The 18,414-nt window shown below is 37.5% G+C and overlaps 1 protein-coding gene across 3 annotated transcripts in view; it reads left to right on the top strand.

Moving 5' to 3' along the window:
- The window catches only part of LOC308684781 (actin-binding protein WASF3), a 29,641-nt gene extending 12,604 nt beyond the window's left edge, over nt 1-17,037 (top strand). Inside the window, exons 2-10 of one of the 3 annotated variants that reach the window (XM_081356063.1) lie at nt 4,795-4,936; nt 6,130-6,264; nt 10,451-10,604; nt 11,553-11,670; nt 12,882-12,965; nt 13,351-13,529; nt 14,241-14,525; nt 15,344-15,726; nt 16,766-17,037. In XM_081356063.1, the coding sequence (XP_081212189.1) occupies nt 4,804-4,936; nt 6,130-6,264; nt 10,451-10,604; nt 11,553-11,670; nt 12,882-12,965; nt 13,351-13,529; nt 14,241-14,525; nt 15,344-15,726; nt 16,766-16,923 (1,629 nt within the window). In that variant the 5' untranslated portion in view covers nt 4,795-4,803 and the 3' untranslated portion in view covers nt 16,924-17,037. Of the gene's footprint in view, nt 1-4,791; nt 4,937-6,129; nt 6,265-10,450; nt 10,605-11,552; nt 11,671-12,881; nt 12,966-13,350; nt 13,530-14,240; nt 14,526-15,343; nt 15,727-16,765 lie in introns of all 3 variants that reach the window. The other 2 variants (XM_081356064.1, XM_081356065.1) reach the window with 2 other exon arrangements.
- The last annotated feature ends 1,377 nt before the right edge of the window (nt 17,038-18,414 follow it).

Genomic DNA, 18,414 nt, shown 5'->3' with positions numbered 1-18,414 from the left:
GATGTCTTGTTGAGATGTATAGAAGGGATTCTCTCTGCACCATTTTTCACTCTTCTCCCTCTCTCTCATTCTCTCTCTCTAATTCAATCCTTTCTCAGAAGCCATTTCAGTGTTGTTTCCATGGCAACATCATCAAGGCCCCTCCTGGCATGGTGGCACATTTTTTGGCTCTCTCTTTCTCTCATTCATTGCTTTACGTTCTCTCTGTGTGTGCTTCCTATAATTGTCATCAGTATCATTTTTTCCAGTTTGTGTTTAAGGGTTCAAGTTTTTAATATTATTATAATATTATACTATAGACCTCCAACCCCCCACCCCCATTTTTAGTGATTTGATTTCAGTACAAGTTAAACTAAATGGAAATGTTGCTTTGGCAACTAGCTTAAATAAAATAAAATAAGTTTAAGTTTTTATATTTTATTTTTAATTAACATTTATTTTATTTTAAGTAACAAAAATAAGCTTTTTTTATGCTTTTGGTTTTAGTTAAATAAAATCCTAAATTACGTGAAGAGAGAAGATAATGAGAGAGAAGTGAGAGAGTTGGAACACCTGTTTGTAATTGTATTTTTAGCGCAATTTTCCACCGGACAAATTGCGATTGTTAACTCATGATTTCTGTTCTGTGCGTCTGTGCGCACCAATCTTGCACTTCTATCTACTCCTCAACCAGACCACCTAGAGACTTCGGGTTTTCGGCTTATGTTAAGGAAGGTCTAATCTCGGGAACGCACAAAAAAAAATCCAGGAAAAGATTTACTATCTCTTAGTGTTGTGATCCCATGAGGTGAGAAAATTGCGCTAAAACACTCACCGAGTTTTTATTACTTGTTTTGTAAGTATAAGAATTCCCTGAATTGAAAATTGAGAATTTTCTCACACTATTACACCTAACCAGGCACAACGCAAAGCGGCAATTCAGTTGAATTGAAAATGTGAATTAATCAAAAAAAAATTCTTAACCAGTTGCAAAAGTCTTTGCAGGATTGAGCCAGGTAGTTCAACCCACAGTGAAAACTTATTGGTCCAAAATGTTTTATTATATTTTATTAAACTTTTGTACTTTTTCTGATTGGCTGAGATTGCATCAAGTTGCACAGCAATTTCAATGGAAACTTGATATCCATCATGGCAGGTTAGGATATGACGTTGGTATCAGTGACTGTGTTTCCGATCTTAGAGATCTGCCAATCTAAACAGCATTTTGTATGTCCCGAGTCAGCGAACTAAAACTGTCTTGGTAGGTAACATTCCTGTAGCTCAACTGCCAGGCACCAGCAACGCCTATGTCATGGATTTGATTCCCAGGGACATACTGATAAAATGCATATCATGAATTTTTTGAAGGTCAAAATCACTGGAAAAACGCATATGCTGAATGCATAAATATAAATGTAGATTGAGAGCTCACAAGGTTTTTAGAGACAGCCATGATGAACTGTCCTGCTTCTGAGTATTTTTTTCAGTCAGATGTGTCCTTTCATTCCCCTAAAACACATAGACAGATATTATCTTATTCTCTCTCTCTCTCTCTCTCTCTCTCTCTCTCTCTCTCTCTCTGTGTCTGTCTGTCTGTCTGTCTTTCCATTAACCCATCCTTTTATTACTTATACACTTCACACAGTCCTGCCGAGCGCTCGAGGGAGTTAGGATTACAGCCCTGTCTCTCTATGGTCTCACTCATCTCTACTGCTTTATTCATGAGCAGACTCAGAGAAGACAGACTGAAAAAGAGTGTGAATATTTCAGTGCAGTGTAATCTGTTATTGAACTGATGTGTAATTGTTATGATGGTATGTATGATCAGGCCCGCACTTGATGATCAGCTGAGCAAAATTCTCCATTTTTACATTTCCATCATTGACTGATAAAATATACAGTATCTGGTCTATTGCTTTTCTCTAATTAATAAACATTACCACAGTAAGGGATGCTAATAGGGATTAGAAGTGAAGAGTAGGGGAGAAAATACAATTTTAAAGTGTCCCTGTGGAGAGATAGACTAGGAGTTAGGATTTGGGAAGAGAAACGAGATTGCAGGTGTATTCCAGTGGAATAATTCATGGGGTGTTGTTCATTAAATTGGATGACCAGATCACAGTACCGCAGTGTCTGCTTCACATTGAAAGAGCAGAATCAAATGGGAAAAAAAAGAAGAAGAAAAAGAACTCACAACCTCTGTGATTGATAAGACTAAAAGAGCTCTTGCTGCAGTTATTGGCCACATACATACTGTAAAGTTTGAATCCCCTAAATTATCATTCCGTCTGTTTACGAAACGGGCAGAGAACTGAGTAGAAAAAAAAAACTGAAAACAACCGTCACAAAGGCATCCAAGTGCGTTAATAGCGGTCAGTGCTCTGCCTTTATTTTTCCAATGAATCTTTCTTTCTATAATATTTTGTTAAATTATTTGGTAGTCAGAGGTGGTGTGGAGTTTGGGGCGCAGAGAAAAAAAACAGTAATATTATAAATTATTATTACAATTTAAAATATCAGGTTACTATTTTAAGATCTTTTAAAATTCAAGTTATTTCTGTAATGGCAAGGCTTTATTTTTTAGCAGCCATTTATCCATTATTCAGTGTCTCATAGTCCTTCAGAAAATCAGGTCCTTCACTATTGCCCTGCTTAATATTTTTGTGAAAACTGTGAATTTTTTTTTTTTTTTAAAGATAATTTGATTAATAAAAATGTTCAAAAGAACTGCATTTAAAATAGTATTAATTTTTTTATTTAAAAAAAATACTTTGAAATACTTCAAATGTTTGAATGGTACTGGAGTTCGATTACTTTATTAGTATGCAGTATATACTAGTCTGTAGATGTTTTTCCATTCACTTTCAGATAGGGATGGCTCGATACCATAATTTTGGTTTCGGTACGGTACCAGAACCTAATACCTCGGTATCGATACTACATCGATACCACAGGTGACAAATAACCAGCCTCAAAATTTAAGTGAATTGAAACAATTTTATTAAAAAACACTGCTTGAAACTCTGCAGTACTGAATGTGCAAACAAAAAGTATCAAAATGTTAAAATAAATAAATAAACAAAAAAACAGTCAGGGAACTTACAGTAGATTAAATTTTGATTTTGAAAAAAAAGAAAGAAAGAAACCTGAAATGATACAATTAAAATAGGTTAATATCTATAATAATTGATTAATATAGAATAATAATAGAATAATGAAATGAATAATTTTTAGCTGACATGCATTAACAGAGAATTATCAACATTTATAGCATTTATTCATCTTGGTTTGATTACTGTTTGGTTTGTGTTTGGGTTCATATTAGTTTAATGCATTGCATATAAAGTAATGTTAACATGCTAAACATGTATTAGTATATTTAAATAATAATTACTGATTGATCTAGATTAATAAATGCTATAATACGGTTAGGTCAGGTTACCTAATGAATGTTGACAAATGTAGCTTAAATGTAAAGTGTTACTCTAACATTCATATTAGTAATATCCATATTACTACTATTACTCTAGATTCCTTAGATTCCTCTAGGGGTCGCACTCGCCACAGCAGCAGTGATATGCCATTCATTTTACTATCACTAATACTAAAATTAATATCACTAATCTCTTTATTCATTCAAATTCAATTAATATATGATTGTTTGAAAGTGCAAAAATTATGAGACCTAAACTTCATTGGTTCTAGCGTGTCATGCAAGCACATTTGAGCTTTCGTGTTTACCGTGTCATATATAATTGATAAGCTTTTATGTATGTGCGCTATGAATACAAGTCTAAATTAAAACAGTTGAATGATGGACTCACCTGTCGATCTCTGAACTCTTTGAACAAGTCAGGATGATCAAGTGACAAGTGCTCAACGTTAGCCAGATTTGATGTGTTGCCTCCCGTCGCAAATTTAAAGCAGTGTTTGTAGAGTGGTGCATTGAGGTCTGTTGCTTCACCTTTCTCATTACTTTTGTAGGCAAAGTAATTCTATATTTCACTCCTACTGCTCTCTTTATTTATTAATTTCGGGCGTGTAGAATGAGCTTCATCTGTTTGATCCATCGTGTTCCTCCGTTGTCACCGTTTGCCGGTTGTGCGTGACCCGCGTCAGTTTGGGTAGCGCACTGCCGCCTAGCGGTGAACTTCGAAACAGCAGCGCATTAAATACCGAATTGAGCAAAATTATGATATTGTACCGTTTGAAATATAATATATACCGGTATTTTTGCAGTACCGGTATACCGCGCATCCCTACTTTCAGACCGAAATAATAACTAGACACACAAGAAAGCAGGAGCACTCACACACGTCTGCTGTCCCACAGGGCTATAACAGCACTCTTTTTCATGTCTCATTAGCAGCATACTAGTCCACTTTTGTTGCCAGGCGATGTTGTCTGCATGCCCAGGTCACTGAACCATTGTGCCTGTATCAGTGTGTGAAATGCCTGTGACTGTCTTTATTAGTGTTTTTCTGTGGTCTTTGGTGGTCTGTAAACATAAGCAGACCACTGTGAGTCCTGCTTCGGGTATGTCAGATGCCTATATTAACTACAGGTGAATGATTTTTCAGCACAACACACTTAAAGACTTTAATATTTTTGAATTGGCTGTGAGGAAGGATTTAAATTTATGTTTATTTTATAGCTATTTTATAATTTCAACAATTTAGTCTGTGAGGGCCCTGTTTAAATTGATGTTTATTTTATAGCTCTGGAAATGACTCAAATGATTCTCATTTGGTGTTTGAGTTCATTAGGTGGTTGGTTTGTGCCTTAACATGTCTCTCTTTTTCTCCGTCTCAGCAGTAGTCAGTCATGCCGCTGGTGAAGAGGAGCATTGAGCCCAAGCACCTCTGTCGAGGAGCTCTGCCTGATGGAGTGCCCAGTGAGCTGGAGTGTGTCACCAACAGCACCCTGGCGGCCATCATCAAACAACTGGGCAGCTTGAGTGAGTGGCACCCTGCTTTTCATTTCTTTCCTGTTGAGTTGTTTGTTCTTTTATGTAATAATGTTATTAATAATGTTATCTGTTGAAATAAGTCCCATTTGGCTCTCAAGGTGATGATACACAGGGCAACTTTTTGAGCAATGTTGCTGGGCAATGTTGCCGCTAACGGGCAACCAGATGAGACACAGGGCCAACGACTGATCTAAATTATCCAGATAGAAATTTATTGCCCATTTTCAATGGGAAAGTGCTCGAGCAACAATCGCTCAGCAAGATTGCCCAGCAACATTTCTCAAAAAGTTGCCCTGTGTATCATCACCTTCACCCTACTGAAAAGTCAGGTAAACAATCATTCAACCAATTAACCTAACATTTTTATTTATTTTAAAACTTCCGTTTATTGTTTACCGGTTCCCCATTCTTCCCTGCGCCTTAAACTTTGTTAAATTGCACGTTAAAATAAAACACTTGGAAAAAGAATACCTTAAGAGGTACTGAAGGGCCTAATCTTTTTATTTTACCTCAGATGCGTTTTCTTCGTGTCAGTCATGGAGAGCACAGAAATTACCGCTCATAAGACAAATGAGGTGCGGGAGTATTTTGAATTCGAAATAAAACAGAAAAGTTTTATGTAAGCTGTGCCCTTTCAAACTGGCATAATTCCACCAGAGCCATGCATAACCGTATTCAGGACATGCACGTAGGCTATAGGTGTGATAGCCGAAGCAACAAATCGCATATTCACTTCAACTCCGAAAAAATCAGAATCAGAATTAGAATAAGCTTTATTTGCCAAGTGTGCAGCGTTTAGTGGCATTTATTATGGGATTTGACTGTTTGATTAATAGATTAAGTGCTCAAATGGATCATATATACACAAGGCTTCAGAGGGTTTCTTACTTTTGGACTAGTCGACTAGTCTTTTACAAATCTTCCGTTTAAACGACAAGTCAAATGAGTGGATGCGCATATCCCTAGATTAAACCGAGATGACACAAGCAAATTGTTTCCTAACCAGGGTCTTTTTTCCAGTTTTATTATCCTGTAAACCTGCTTAATCTGAAGACACCATTCTGGTCCACTAGCTTGAACAAGTTTTGCTGGTCCACTAGCGAGACCAACACAAAGCCAGTGTGAAAATTCATTTGATCTTTTTAGCATGCCATTCTCTTCTGTCTGCATTTGTCTTGCAGGTCGTCACGCAGAGGACATCTTTGGAGAGCTGTTTAATGAAGCCAACAGTTTCTACATGCGTATGAATAACCTGCAGGAGAGAGTGGACCTGCTGGCTATCAAAGTCACTCAGCTGGACTCCACCGTGGAAGAGGGTAACATCAAGCATTAAGCGTTATCTCTACATCATCTCCAGATCTTATCAAGCTTTCAGCTGTAGCAGGTAGCAGCTGGAGAGAGGCTGAGAAAGAGCATGTTTGCCTTCAAGTGCTGTCCTCTATAATGGTCTTCTTTTAGCCTGTAGTTAGAGGGATGACCCAGCTTTCTCTGCCACGAAAGAGAGAGAAATCAAACTGTATCACTTTACTCCTCCCTCTACTCCTCTCATCTCTTTCTTTTGTTCTTCTTTCTGTGGAATAGAAGAATCCGGTGTCTGGTGGTACTGTCTTTTGTCTTAATAAATGAAACGGATAGCAGAGCTCAGCACATCTCTCTGATGTCAGGCTATGTGTTTTGATGCCCATCACAGAATTTTTTTTCATCTGTAAACACCCTGCCCGAATGTAAAATCTAGATTAGGGCCACGTTACATGTTCTAACGATGTCCTCGTCTATTTAAAACATTCTGCCCAGCTGTGATCGATAACTGGAGATCCGATAAAGAGGGTTTAATATGTTCCAGCTCCCCTGTGACCCCTCGTTTAGGGAGAAGAAACATCGACGTTTCTTTTAAAGTCCGAGCGATCCATTATCACATCCTCAACCACACCCGCGCTGAGAGCAAAGGCCTGCTGGGAATGCACACCATGCAGTTTCTGGACCGTGTGTGTGTTTATAGCTCTCTAATGTGTGTGTCTGTCTGACCTGATGCTGATCTGGGGTTTTATGTGTGCTGCATGCAGAATGAAGGGTTGTGAAGGAGACAGAAGTGTGTGGTTGTGTGTGTGGTTGTGCTAGCAGAAAGGGTGATGGGGTTTGCTGGCATTCATGGTTGTGTCTGATCCAAAAATGTCACCCCATCCCCTCCCTTAACGTTCGTTCTAATTATTAATTTATAACCAGCCATCCACACTTAAAACCGAGGTTTTTTTGCCCTCCAACAGACTGTGTACAAGGACAAAACGGGTATTTAGAGATGTAAATAAAAAAAATTAACAAAGAGACAGATGAAGAAATCTGAAATGAATAAAATAAGGCCTGTAGTCAGTATGTGATGTGGAAAGCTCTATGTTAGAGAGAAGTACATCATTGGACATTAATATGTCTAACTGCCAGGATTATTAAAGTTGATTAAATCTAAAGCGGTAACACTTTACAATAAGGTCTCATTTCTTAACATTAGTTAATGCATTAACTAGCATGAACTTACAATGAACAAAATATTTGTACAACATTTATGAACCTTGTTCATGTGTTAATAAACAGTGCATTAACTAATGTTAAAAGATACAACTTTTGAAATTACAAATATATTAGTAAATGCTGAGATTAGCATTAACTAATTTAAATAAATGCTGTAAAATGGTTGTTAATTTGTGTTAAATAATGTAATTAATGTTAACAATTCAACCCTTATTGTAAAGTGTTACCATTAAAGCAATTCATAAAAAAAGCATTTTTGTTATCTTAAATAACTGAAATTAAAACTCAAACTTATTTTGTTTCAGCTATTTGCCAAAACATTTCTCATTTTCATTTAGTTTATCTTGATGAATAAAATAGCTAAAACTTGAAATAAAAAAAATAAAAGAATATAAATGACAAAAATCTAAATTAATAAACTTCAAATGAATAAGCATCCATTTAATATATATATATAACATACATCCACTGAGAGTTGCACCCAGGGCTGTTGCTAGCTGGGCGAAAGGTGGCGGTGCCCCACAATTTTAGCCGAGGGGGAAACCCCCACCCCACTTCCGAACCGATTTCAAACAAGGGTGAAAAATGGGGTTCATAACTCATAGCAGAAAGCAGAAACACCTTGTTTTATAAGTTGTCCCAGGTTTGACCTCATATACCCCATTCCTGCCATCAGATCAGCCAGTATGCTCAGCCTTGAATTATTAATGTTCAATAAAGTAGTACAGTGGCCCCTGAGGCACAGCCAGTGCTTTAATATTCCGAGTGTTCTCCTGTGGCATACATAATTAGAGGGTGATTGAGGCAGTCTATCATTCTTTACATCAAAACAAGCCCCGCCCCCTCAGTGACAGACTACCCCAAGACTAATGTAGAAGATCCTAATAATTATTTAGTTTTGGACCAGAGCCAAGACATAAATTTTCATACAATGGCATGGATCATGTGCATCATCATGACTTTGATGTTGGACAATATCTAAATAGCTCTTTTCCACTGCTGTGCACTGCTTTCTGTGCAAAAACATCATTTGTATAAAATAATTTGTCATAGTATATTTCTGTTCATAAATTTGTACATATTTACATTTTTATATATATATATATATATATATATATATAATATTATATCATTTTTATATCATATTATATAAATATATTATATAATTTTTATATATAATTAAATTTACATTTTAGATTTTACATTCTTTTTTTTTTTCATTTTACATTTTATCATTAATTAAACATTTTAAACATTTGTAATTAGTTATCACATTTTGTGACCCACTGTGATGTCTCAGTTTTAATGTGTACACTAATGAGATTTGAGAGTTGAATTTGAAAGATTAGTCCCTTTTTCCATATCCCACACACAGTGTATAGATCCTTACCTTGGTTTTGATTTGGATAGTGGCGATATACAGAACATCTTAAGTCACTGGTGAAGCTCCACATTCTCCAAGGCAGTCAATGCAATGATGTCAAGTCAAGTCAAGTATATTTGTATAGCGCTTTTCATAATACAGATTGTATCAAAGCAGCTTCACAGTATTAAATCAAAATAACACAACAAGGTTTGTTTCTAGTGGAAAAAACGTCCACGTTTGGTAAGGCTGATCAATAGTATTTATTGATTGATTAAATTAAATTAAATATCCCCAACTGAGCAAGCCAAAGGCAACAGTGGCAAGGAACCGAAAAACTCCATCAAGTGACCTAATGGTGACCTAAAACTCCATCAGGTGACCTAATGGTGACCTAAAACTCCATCAGGTGACCTAACGGAGAAAAAAAAAAACCTTGGGAGAACCCAGGCTCAGTCGGGGGCCAGTTCTCCTCTGGCGTTTATGAACTAGAGGCCGGATTTAACTGTAAGATTAAAAATATTATATGAATGCCTGGCTGAAGAGATGCGTCTTTAATCTAGTTTTAAACTGGGAGAGCGAGTCTGAGCAACGAACAGTATCCGGAAGACTATTCCAGAGTTTTGGTGCTAAATGTGAAAATGCTCTCCCTCCTTTGGTGGACCTAGATATCCTAGGTATGACCAAAAGCCTCAAATTTAGTGATCTTAAAGAGCGCGATGGATTATAGGGCGATAGAAGATCCGTTAAATAGACTGGAGCTAAGCCGTTTAGGGCTTTATAAGTCAGTAGCAATACCTTGTAGTTAATACGGAACTTTATAGGTAACCAATGTAGTGATGATAAAATCGGTGTTATATGATCATATTTTCTTGATCTAGTAAGAACTCTAGAGGCTGCATTTTGGACTAACTGTAGCTTGTTTATTGAGGATACAGGACAACCAGCTAATAAAGCATTACAGTAATCTAGTCTCGAGGTCATGAATGCATGAACAAACTTGTCTGCATCAGAAACTGATAGCATATTACGTAGCTTAGCAATGCGATGTCACTCTTAAATGTGCATGTGATCTCATATTTGTCTGTGCCATTCCAGATTAGTCCAGGGTGAGAAGCAGAGCATGTGAATAGGAGAATGACCATCTGCTGTCTCCTGGATAGCTCTGTCCTCTCCTTAAGTGACTTAAGCAGGGATTTCACACAGCTTTATCTTTACGCTGATGACAGCTCGTCTTAGTCAAACCACAACTTTAATCACCATAATAGTAAACATTAAACCGATCTTGGTTAATGGCCGTAATTATTGGCTTATCAATATCCAGTCGTCAATGAGTGGCAGTTAACTGGCTGTCTTGAGGCCCACTGCACTTAACCGAGTGTGTATTACAGAGGTGACGGTTCCTTTCTGGTTCTGGTGCTCGTGTATAGTAGCATGTCATTCATTATGGTGAGGATGAACCATTTAGCCTTACTTTGATCTGTCTTGCCTTCATATAAGTGTATTTTGTCTTGTTTCATTGGTTCTTCATTCTGTAAAATCTTATTATCTTAGACAGTCTCAATAAAGAAATTAATGCATAAAACCTGAACTCTACCTCTGTCCCCCATCTTCAGTCTCTCTGCAAGATATCAACATGAGAAAGGCCTTCAAGAGCTCCACCATTCAGGACCAACAGGTGGTTTCCAGGAACTCCATCCCTAATCCTGTTCTGGAGCTCTACCACCGTGGAGATAAACCTCCCCCTCTCAATATTCTCAGCCCTTACAGGTGAAATCATCATCCTCACTTCCAGCTGACATTCCGCCATGAGACACATTACATGATGTTTAATATCAACAGTAGCGACAGTGCATCTTCTGTGGCACACTGTAGCTTCAGCTCAGCTTTTTTTTTTTTTCATACAAGTAATGATGTACTGTGGAGATGGCCAAGCTTTTTATTACAAAGGGCCAAAAATCTAACTTGATTGAGGCCCGTGGGCAGAAAGAAAATCTTGAATAATATACAAATACTGTATATTATGTTAAAAAATATGTATTTTTTTAAACGAAGATATGCCCCACCCCGGGGGAACATTTTGTACATTTTAAAGTGAAATGCATCAATCTGGTGCACTTTGGGAGCTAAATGAAGAGCTCTAACCCATTTTCAGTGACTAAATTTAAAAAAAAAAAAAGTACTTTGGCTTGTACCTGGCCTTCTTTTTGAGTTGATAGTGTCTTAGTCCACTTCACCTTCACACTTGGTGGTTTTAGAAAGCCAAACTATTTAAATATAATAATAATTTTATATTATTTGGTTCATACGTTGCGTTCCCAAATGCGTATTAAACCCAGACCACATGAAGAGATTAAGTTTACTGCATTTGCTGTTAGATTTTAGTTCAATTGACAAATACTTTGTCCAAAGCAATGATGCAAACCACAACTTTAGAGATGTTTTATGTTATTGTGGAAATGCAAGCATATTTTCGGTTCATTTTGAAACTTAGACCGATTAGCACAGATTAGATTGTGTCCCTGGTTTGTGCATCTCTGGTGTAGTGTGACAAAATGATAAATCACCTGCTGCTCCTCAAGTTCACTCTCCTAGAATGTTCTCAATCTCAAGTGGTGTCTGAAAGACCCATTTGTTTTAGCAAATGAGTTTGTTTAAACCATGTCTCCCATTCAATGCAATACTTCTACAACCATCATATGTTCTTTCTTTATATAGAGATGATAAGAAGGATGCACTGAAGTTCTACACAGATCCCTCCTACTTCTTTATCCTCTGGAGGGAGAAAATGCTGCAAGCCACAGAGGACAAGAGAAAAGAAAAGAGGAGACAGAAGGTGTGTGTCTACTACGTGCGCTTTATTTCACTATCTGTTTTTTTCCACGATCATGTGCTGCATTTGGGATGTCGAAAATACTGCAACTTTGGTACCAAGTTTGTACTAAAATAAATGTTGTTGTACATGTTACTAACATGGTTAAGATTGACTTTAAAGGACAAGTTTGGTATTTTACACTTAAAGCCCTGTTTACAGATCGTTTCTGATGAAATAGAACGGTTAAGATAAAAATTTGGACATATGCTGCTGTCCCGAGAATTTTAGGTTTCTTTCGCTTTCCCCAAAACCTCTAGAATGGGTGTATAGGTGCACTGGAACAATCCTTCATAAAACGCATTAAACTTTCGTTTACAAAGACCTGAAACTCACCGAGTGGTCAGGGGTGATATGCTCACATAAAAATCGCTGCAAAAGATGCTTTCCAACAGGTTTTATCGTAGTTTTTGTCCAACTCCATTGACTTGTATTGAATGTGCTGTGTGAGGTACGGTATTACTCCGCCGCTTCTTCTTCTGCTTCTTCTGTGTATTCAATGAAATGCCAGTGGTTTGCTTGCAATTGGCAAAGGTGCATTATCGCCACCAACTGGGCTGGAGTGTCTATTATTCAAGCTCTCAACGGAAGAATCTACGGGTGTGAGACGTTTGGAAAAATAGATCCACAGTTTTACAACGAATGGTAAAACACCTGTTGGAAAGCATCTTTTGCAGCGATTTTTGTGTGAGCATAATCAGTGAACACCCCTGAGCACTCGGTGAGTTTCACGTCTTTGTAAACTAAAGTTTAATGCGTTTTATGAAGGATTGTTCCAGTGCACCTATACACCCATTCTAGAGGTTTTGGGGAAAGCGAAAGAAACCTAAAATTCTCGGGACAGCAGCATATGTCCAAATTTTAATCTTAACCGTTCTATTTCATCAGAAACGATCTGTAAACAGGGCTTTAAGTGTAAAATACCGAACTTACCCTTTAACTTGTCAACAAGAGCTATAATAATGCTTAACACATCATACAACCTACCTTTCATTCCATGGCTTTTTCAGGCCCCTGGTAAAACCAGTTTCTCAGATTCATTTCCTCTCTACAAACCAGAAGCCAGTGTGTTTATATGCAAAGAAGAGAGCAGAAAGAAACACGTCAGTGGACGTGTCTTTATGTGTGCATGAATGAGAGCTCTAACCCCCCCAGAATCTGCCCCTTCTCTCCAGACCAGCGGCTCAGGCCAGACTCACTCAGACCAGACTAAGTCCCACTCCAGGCAGGCCCTACTCAGAAGCCCCCTCCTGTCCTCCGTAAGAGACCTGCATTTCTGTCAATCCCTCACTGCTGACTCCTTTTTATGCATCCACTTTCTTTCCCTACGGTCTCTTCACTTGCTTTTCTACTGAGTGCGTGTGTATGTTTAATGCATTCCCTGAATTATGTAGAAAACTTTCTTCACAGCATTTTCAGTGAAAGATGTGGACACTACTTTGCTTGCTTGACAATCTAAAACTCTTTCACCAAATGTGATTTGTGATGAAACCCTGGGCTTTGTGCAACATTAGCCTTTCTTTCTCACTCACTCTCGTTTGATCTCTCTCTCTCTCTCTCTCTCTCTCTCTCTCTCTCTCTCTCTCTCTCTCTCTCTCTCTCTCTCTCTCTCTCTCTCTCTCTCTCTCTCACATACTAACTCAGGAGCAGCAGAAGCAGGTTGAGGACCCCAGTCGTGAGGTGAAAAAGGTTCGTAAGGCTCGAAATCGCAGACAGGAGTGGAACGTAATGGCGTATGATAAGGAGTTCCGCCCAGATGCCCGCTTCACACCTTCTCCTTACCATGGCATGTCTTCTGAAGGCTCCCTCTCACCGGACAACAGGTTAATGGTCTCTTTCACTTTGACTCTTTCATCAATACATGATCATTAAAGTGGGCTGCAGTTCAGCATAACTCAGTACTGCCATCTGTTGACACTTTGAGCTACCAACATCTGTTTGCATTCATAGGGACACCAGAGCAGGGGTGTCATACAGTTTTGTTTTTAAAATACATAAAATAATAATAATCTTGATATGGTTGAGAACACTGAACAGTTGTGATTCATGACAGGTGAGCGGTTCCGTCTCTGGTTCAGCGTGACAGCCAAAGTGCCTGTTTTAAACTTGTCTGTTTAAAAAAAATAGATATGATTCATTGATATTTGTTTGAGTCTCTGCGTGAACATGTTTCATATATTAAATGTATGTTATGTACAGTATGTAGTGTGTGCTTTAGATGAATTGTGCTGTTCATTGATTTATTGCTGTGAAGAAAAGGAAGCATATTAAACGCCAAATCAGCATATTAAAATGATAAAGGATCATGTGACACTGGTTTTGGCTCTTTTAACATTTATTCTGGTCCTTTGGCTTGCCCTTAGACTTTAGAAGTCTAGGGCAAAATCAACATTAAAATTATTTGTGGTAATAAACAACAGAATGCCACAGAGATGCTTTCAATAGAGCTGAAATTTGGAACCCAAAGCATTTGAATTGCATTTAATGATTTTCTCTTCATGTCCTCCCCGCCCCTGTCTCTTTTCTGCCATCAGGTCGGTTGCCTCAGACATGGGTGAGCACTCTTACCCAGGCAGCCCCAGTCACCCGGCTCAACAGATGGCTGTGACCAGTGCCTACTCTGCTGTTGATGGCAAAGAGCACCTCATGGCCCCCTCTCATGTTCAGACCCAGTCCCTGGACCGCGGTTACCGGCCGGCCCCTTCCTCCTCCGCTCCACCTGGGAGACAGACCATCGGCAGGGTTCAGACCTCCCATGGACAACCAGTCACAGACCCCGCTCTCAACGGGCCACGCCCCCTGCAGGCTAAAGACTACAGGTCTGTTATTCTTTGGCTTCTCTTAATACAGTATCTCCTGTGTAAAAAGTGTCTAAAGCAGAGTTTCCTAACTTTTTTTTTTAATAAGCGGAACCCTTATGATTTAAATTATTTACGTGAAACATAACATTTTAATTATACATTATTTTTTATTTTATTCAGTTATTTTATGCATTTATTTTACTCTCTCATGAATCCCCTGCAGTTCCATCATATGAACCACTAGGGGTTGCAAAACCCTGGTCTAAATGCTATTTCATTCATATTTTTGTTTAGAGTCTGAATAATGTAAAAAATACATATACAATCATGTGTAAAATTTAGCTAGCATCATGTCTGTGGCCAAGCACTGTTTTCATTTTAATTTTAGTTTGTTTATTATTTAGGATATTATTTATTTTTATTTTATTAGCCTTTGAGTTTTTCACATTTGTATCTAGTATTGATTTTTTATTTTTATTTTTTTTTTTTTTTTTTGATTTTAGTCATGTTAGTACTTCAACTTAAATTTGTTTGTTGAACCAAAATTTCAGTATGTTGGCAAGTTTTTTCAGTGATTTTTTTTTTTTTCTCTATTCCAGTAAATGAAACAATTTTAATCATTTCAGTTTTAGTTAACGATAACAATACTGATGCAAGAGCTTATTTATTTATTCATTTATTTACTTATTTTTAAAATTATTAGCCAAAAAAGCATGCTCAAATTAATAACATAAAAAAGCAATGAGTTTCCGTCTTGTAGTGTGCTTCAAGCTTAAAGCTCATCTCTTGAGTAAAGTAGTTTGTCTGAACAATTTCTATCTCTGTTTGTATCTCAGTGGTCAGCAGTCTCAGCATCGAGAGTATTTCATTCCTCCTGCTCCTCCTCCACCTCCACCTCTCATTCCTTCCGCCCAGACTGCCTTTGACAGTCCCACTGGCCCCTCCTCTGCCCCGGCCAGTGCCATGCCATCTCTTACCCAGACTTACAACCCCTCTCCTCCGACTCCTGCCCTCCCTGCTTCTTACACTCCTTCCCCAACCCATCCTCCCCCTGCAGCCCCCCCTCCCCCTCCACCTGGGCCACCCACACACCCCCACTCGCACCCTCACTCACACATGCCCAGTGCCCCTGTGGAAGCACCAGTTGTCAGGAAGGGCCAGGTACCTCTCATCCCAATGAGCGATGCACGCAGCGACCTGCTGGCAGCCATCCGACGAGGTGAGAGGTCACACATCAAGTGGGGTTTGGGTGTGAAGAAGTTAGGGGACTACAATCTACTTTTCTTTTCTTTTTTCATCATGAAAATAATGTCACAATGTAAAAACTCATGTTTTTTAAAAAATATATTATATACATTCTTAATATAATATAAAATTTTACAATTCAAAGATTTAGGGACAGTACATTTGTTTTTATAAAGAAATTAATACTTTTATTTTAGCAAGGATGCCTTAAATTAATCAAAAGTGACAATATAAAGACGATTATAATATTACAAGTAATGTTATAAGTGATGACTGCTGAAATCAGGGTTGTATGATATGAATCAATTATATTTTAAAATGTATTCAAATAGAAAACCGTTATTTTAAATTGTAATAATATTTTACAATATTACTGTTTTTGATTTAATAATTGCAGCCTTGGTGAGCTTAAGAAAGACTTCTTTCAAAACATAATTAAACTCTTTTTTTAGTATTAGTATTATTTTAGGGTGAAATTTCAAATACTTGAGATTTACAAAGACACTAATATTACTGCACTCATATTACTGTGAATAGGAGAAATATTCAATATGGTGGAATAAGTCCCACCTTCTAAATAAAAGACCCAATCGCCAATTGGTAAAGTCATTGCACCTCTGCAGATGCCTTTAGAAGCTCCGGTTGGTGTAGAATGCGCATTGGCTGGTCCAGCCTGAAGAATGTGGGGTTTTTTTGTCATTATTTCAGTGTTTAGATACAATGAATGATACAGTTGATGTTAGATTTCATTGGTGATTTCAAATATGAAATTTAATTGCAAGCTTGGTGAACATCTTTGGAAAATTTGATGTTTCCCCATTCAAAGAGTACTTGCATGCCTGAAATAGCTGCCCGAGAGGGGTTTCAAAGATGGCCGCCAAGTGAAATGACTTTGGAAATGTGGCCTGACTCACATTTCTTAACAGTTCTTGAGAGGTTCACCTTTTTAGTTATATATGAATTAATGTTCAGGCATCTTTTCTGGTCCTCCCTTTTCCATTTTTGTCTTATAGGGATCCAGCTGCGTAAGGTGCAGGAACAGCGGGAGCAGGAAGCGAAGAAGGAGCCAATTGGAAACGACGTGGCCACTATTTTATCGCGTCGCATCGCCGTTGAGTACAGCGAATCTGACGAAGACTCTGAGCTGGATGAAAACGAGTGGTCAGACTGAGACAGGAAAAAACGACAATAGAGGAATCAAAAAAAAAAAACATGAAGTAAGCGTTAGAGTGTAGGTTTCAGAGAACAGAATTATCACAACTAATGTAGCATGTCGATGTCTGTCTGCACTAATATAACATGGCTCCTGTGTTTTAAAAGAAGGGCTGCGTAACTACAAAGTCTCAAAGAGACAAAACCAGAAACTTTTGAATTTTAGATCGTACATCTTAAATTGAAGCCTTGACGGTGAAATTTAATGAGAGTTTTGACCCCGTGGAGCAATGTCTGTTAGAGATCGGCTCATCAACGCAGTGAGCTTGAGTCCTCCGCCTGAGACTATTCATCACTTACTCTGAGTGTGGTGGTCCTACCATCTGTCCTCTCTCCTGCACTCTTTCTCTCTCTCTCTAACCTTAGAACATGACCTCATAATTATTAGAACAGCCAGCTGGATGATCATGCAATGTTAACTTTAGCTTGAAGGACCTAGGGCTGTGAAATGATTAATCGCATCCAAAATAAAAGTTTGTTTACATAATATATGTGTACTGTGTATAATTATTTTGTATATATAAATTCACACACATGCATGTATATATTTAAGAAATATTTGCATGTGTATTTACTATATATATTTATATGTAATTTATATTATATATAAATATTTTATATATAAATAAAACATTTTTCTTAAATATATACATTCATGTGTGTGTAAATATATACAAAATAATTATACACAGTACACACACACATATTATATAAACACAAACTTTTATTTTGGATGTGATTAATCGTGATTAATCGCGATTAATCGTTTCACAGCCCTACAGGAAACGGTCAGAAATATATTTGAGGCTATAAACTAAATGTTTAAGTTAACATTTTCATGTTCAAGCCCAAAGAAACAACTGCATTTTGACCTCTTGAATGCATGTTGACCAAGTATCAAGCAGATAACAAACCAGTTGAAAGTCTAAATGCAATATTCTTGAGCGATTCGCTCCAATAGAGCACAAATACACAGTAGATGTTTAGTGAAGATTTTAGTTTGTTAATTAAAATGTATAAAAGTTATTCATGTTTACGTCCCAGCTAACTGAACCGTATGGATGGACAATCTGAATCAGAAAATTGTATCAAGGCCGTGTATGTAAGATATAATCAAATTCTGCTGGGAATATAACATATTTTCTGTATCTAAGAAATGGCGGGAAGCTTAGTGATGATGTTTTACGTACTTTATTGGTGATTGCTATTTCCCCAAATTTAATTAAATAATTTAACCCTTTTGGATGGATTGGAATGAGTTTTAGGGTTTTATTTGCTTTCTTCTTGACTACAAGTCGGGCTTTTAAAGGACTTTGATAGTGCATTGGTGCATTCTGAATCCACCAATACATTAAAATCACAAATTGTGATTGCTGCTACTTGTAGGCAGGTACTGGTAGTGCAACTACAAATTAAACAACTTTAATACTTTGTTTTGAGGTTCAAGTGG

Source organism: Scardinius erythrophthalmus, assembly GCF_964197995.2.
Source record: "Scardinius erythrophthalmus genome assembly, chromosome: 2".
Classification (NCBI taxonomy): domain Eukaryota; kingdom Metazoa; phylum Chordata; class Actinopteri; order Cypriniformes; family Leuciscidae; genus Scardinius; species Scardinius erythrophthalmus.
The sequence above is the reverse complement of the archived record's forward strand: the minus strand, read 5'-3'. Positions and strand labels throughout refer to the sequence as shown.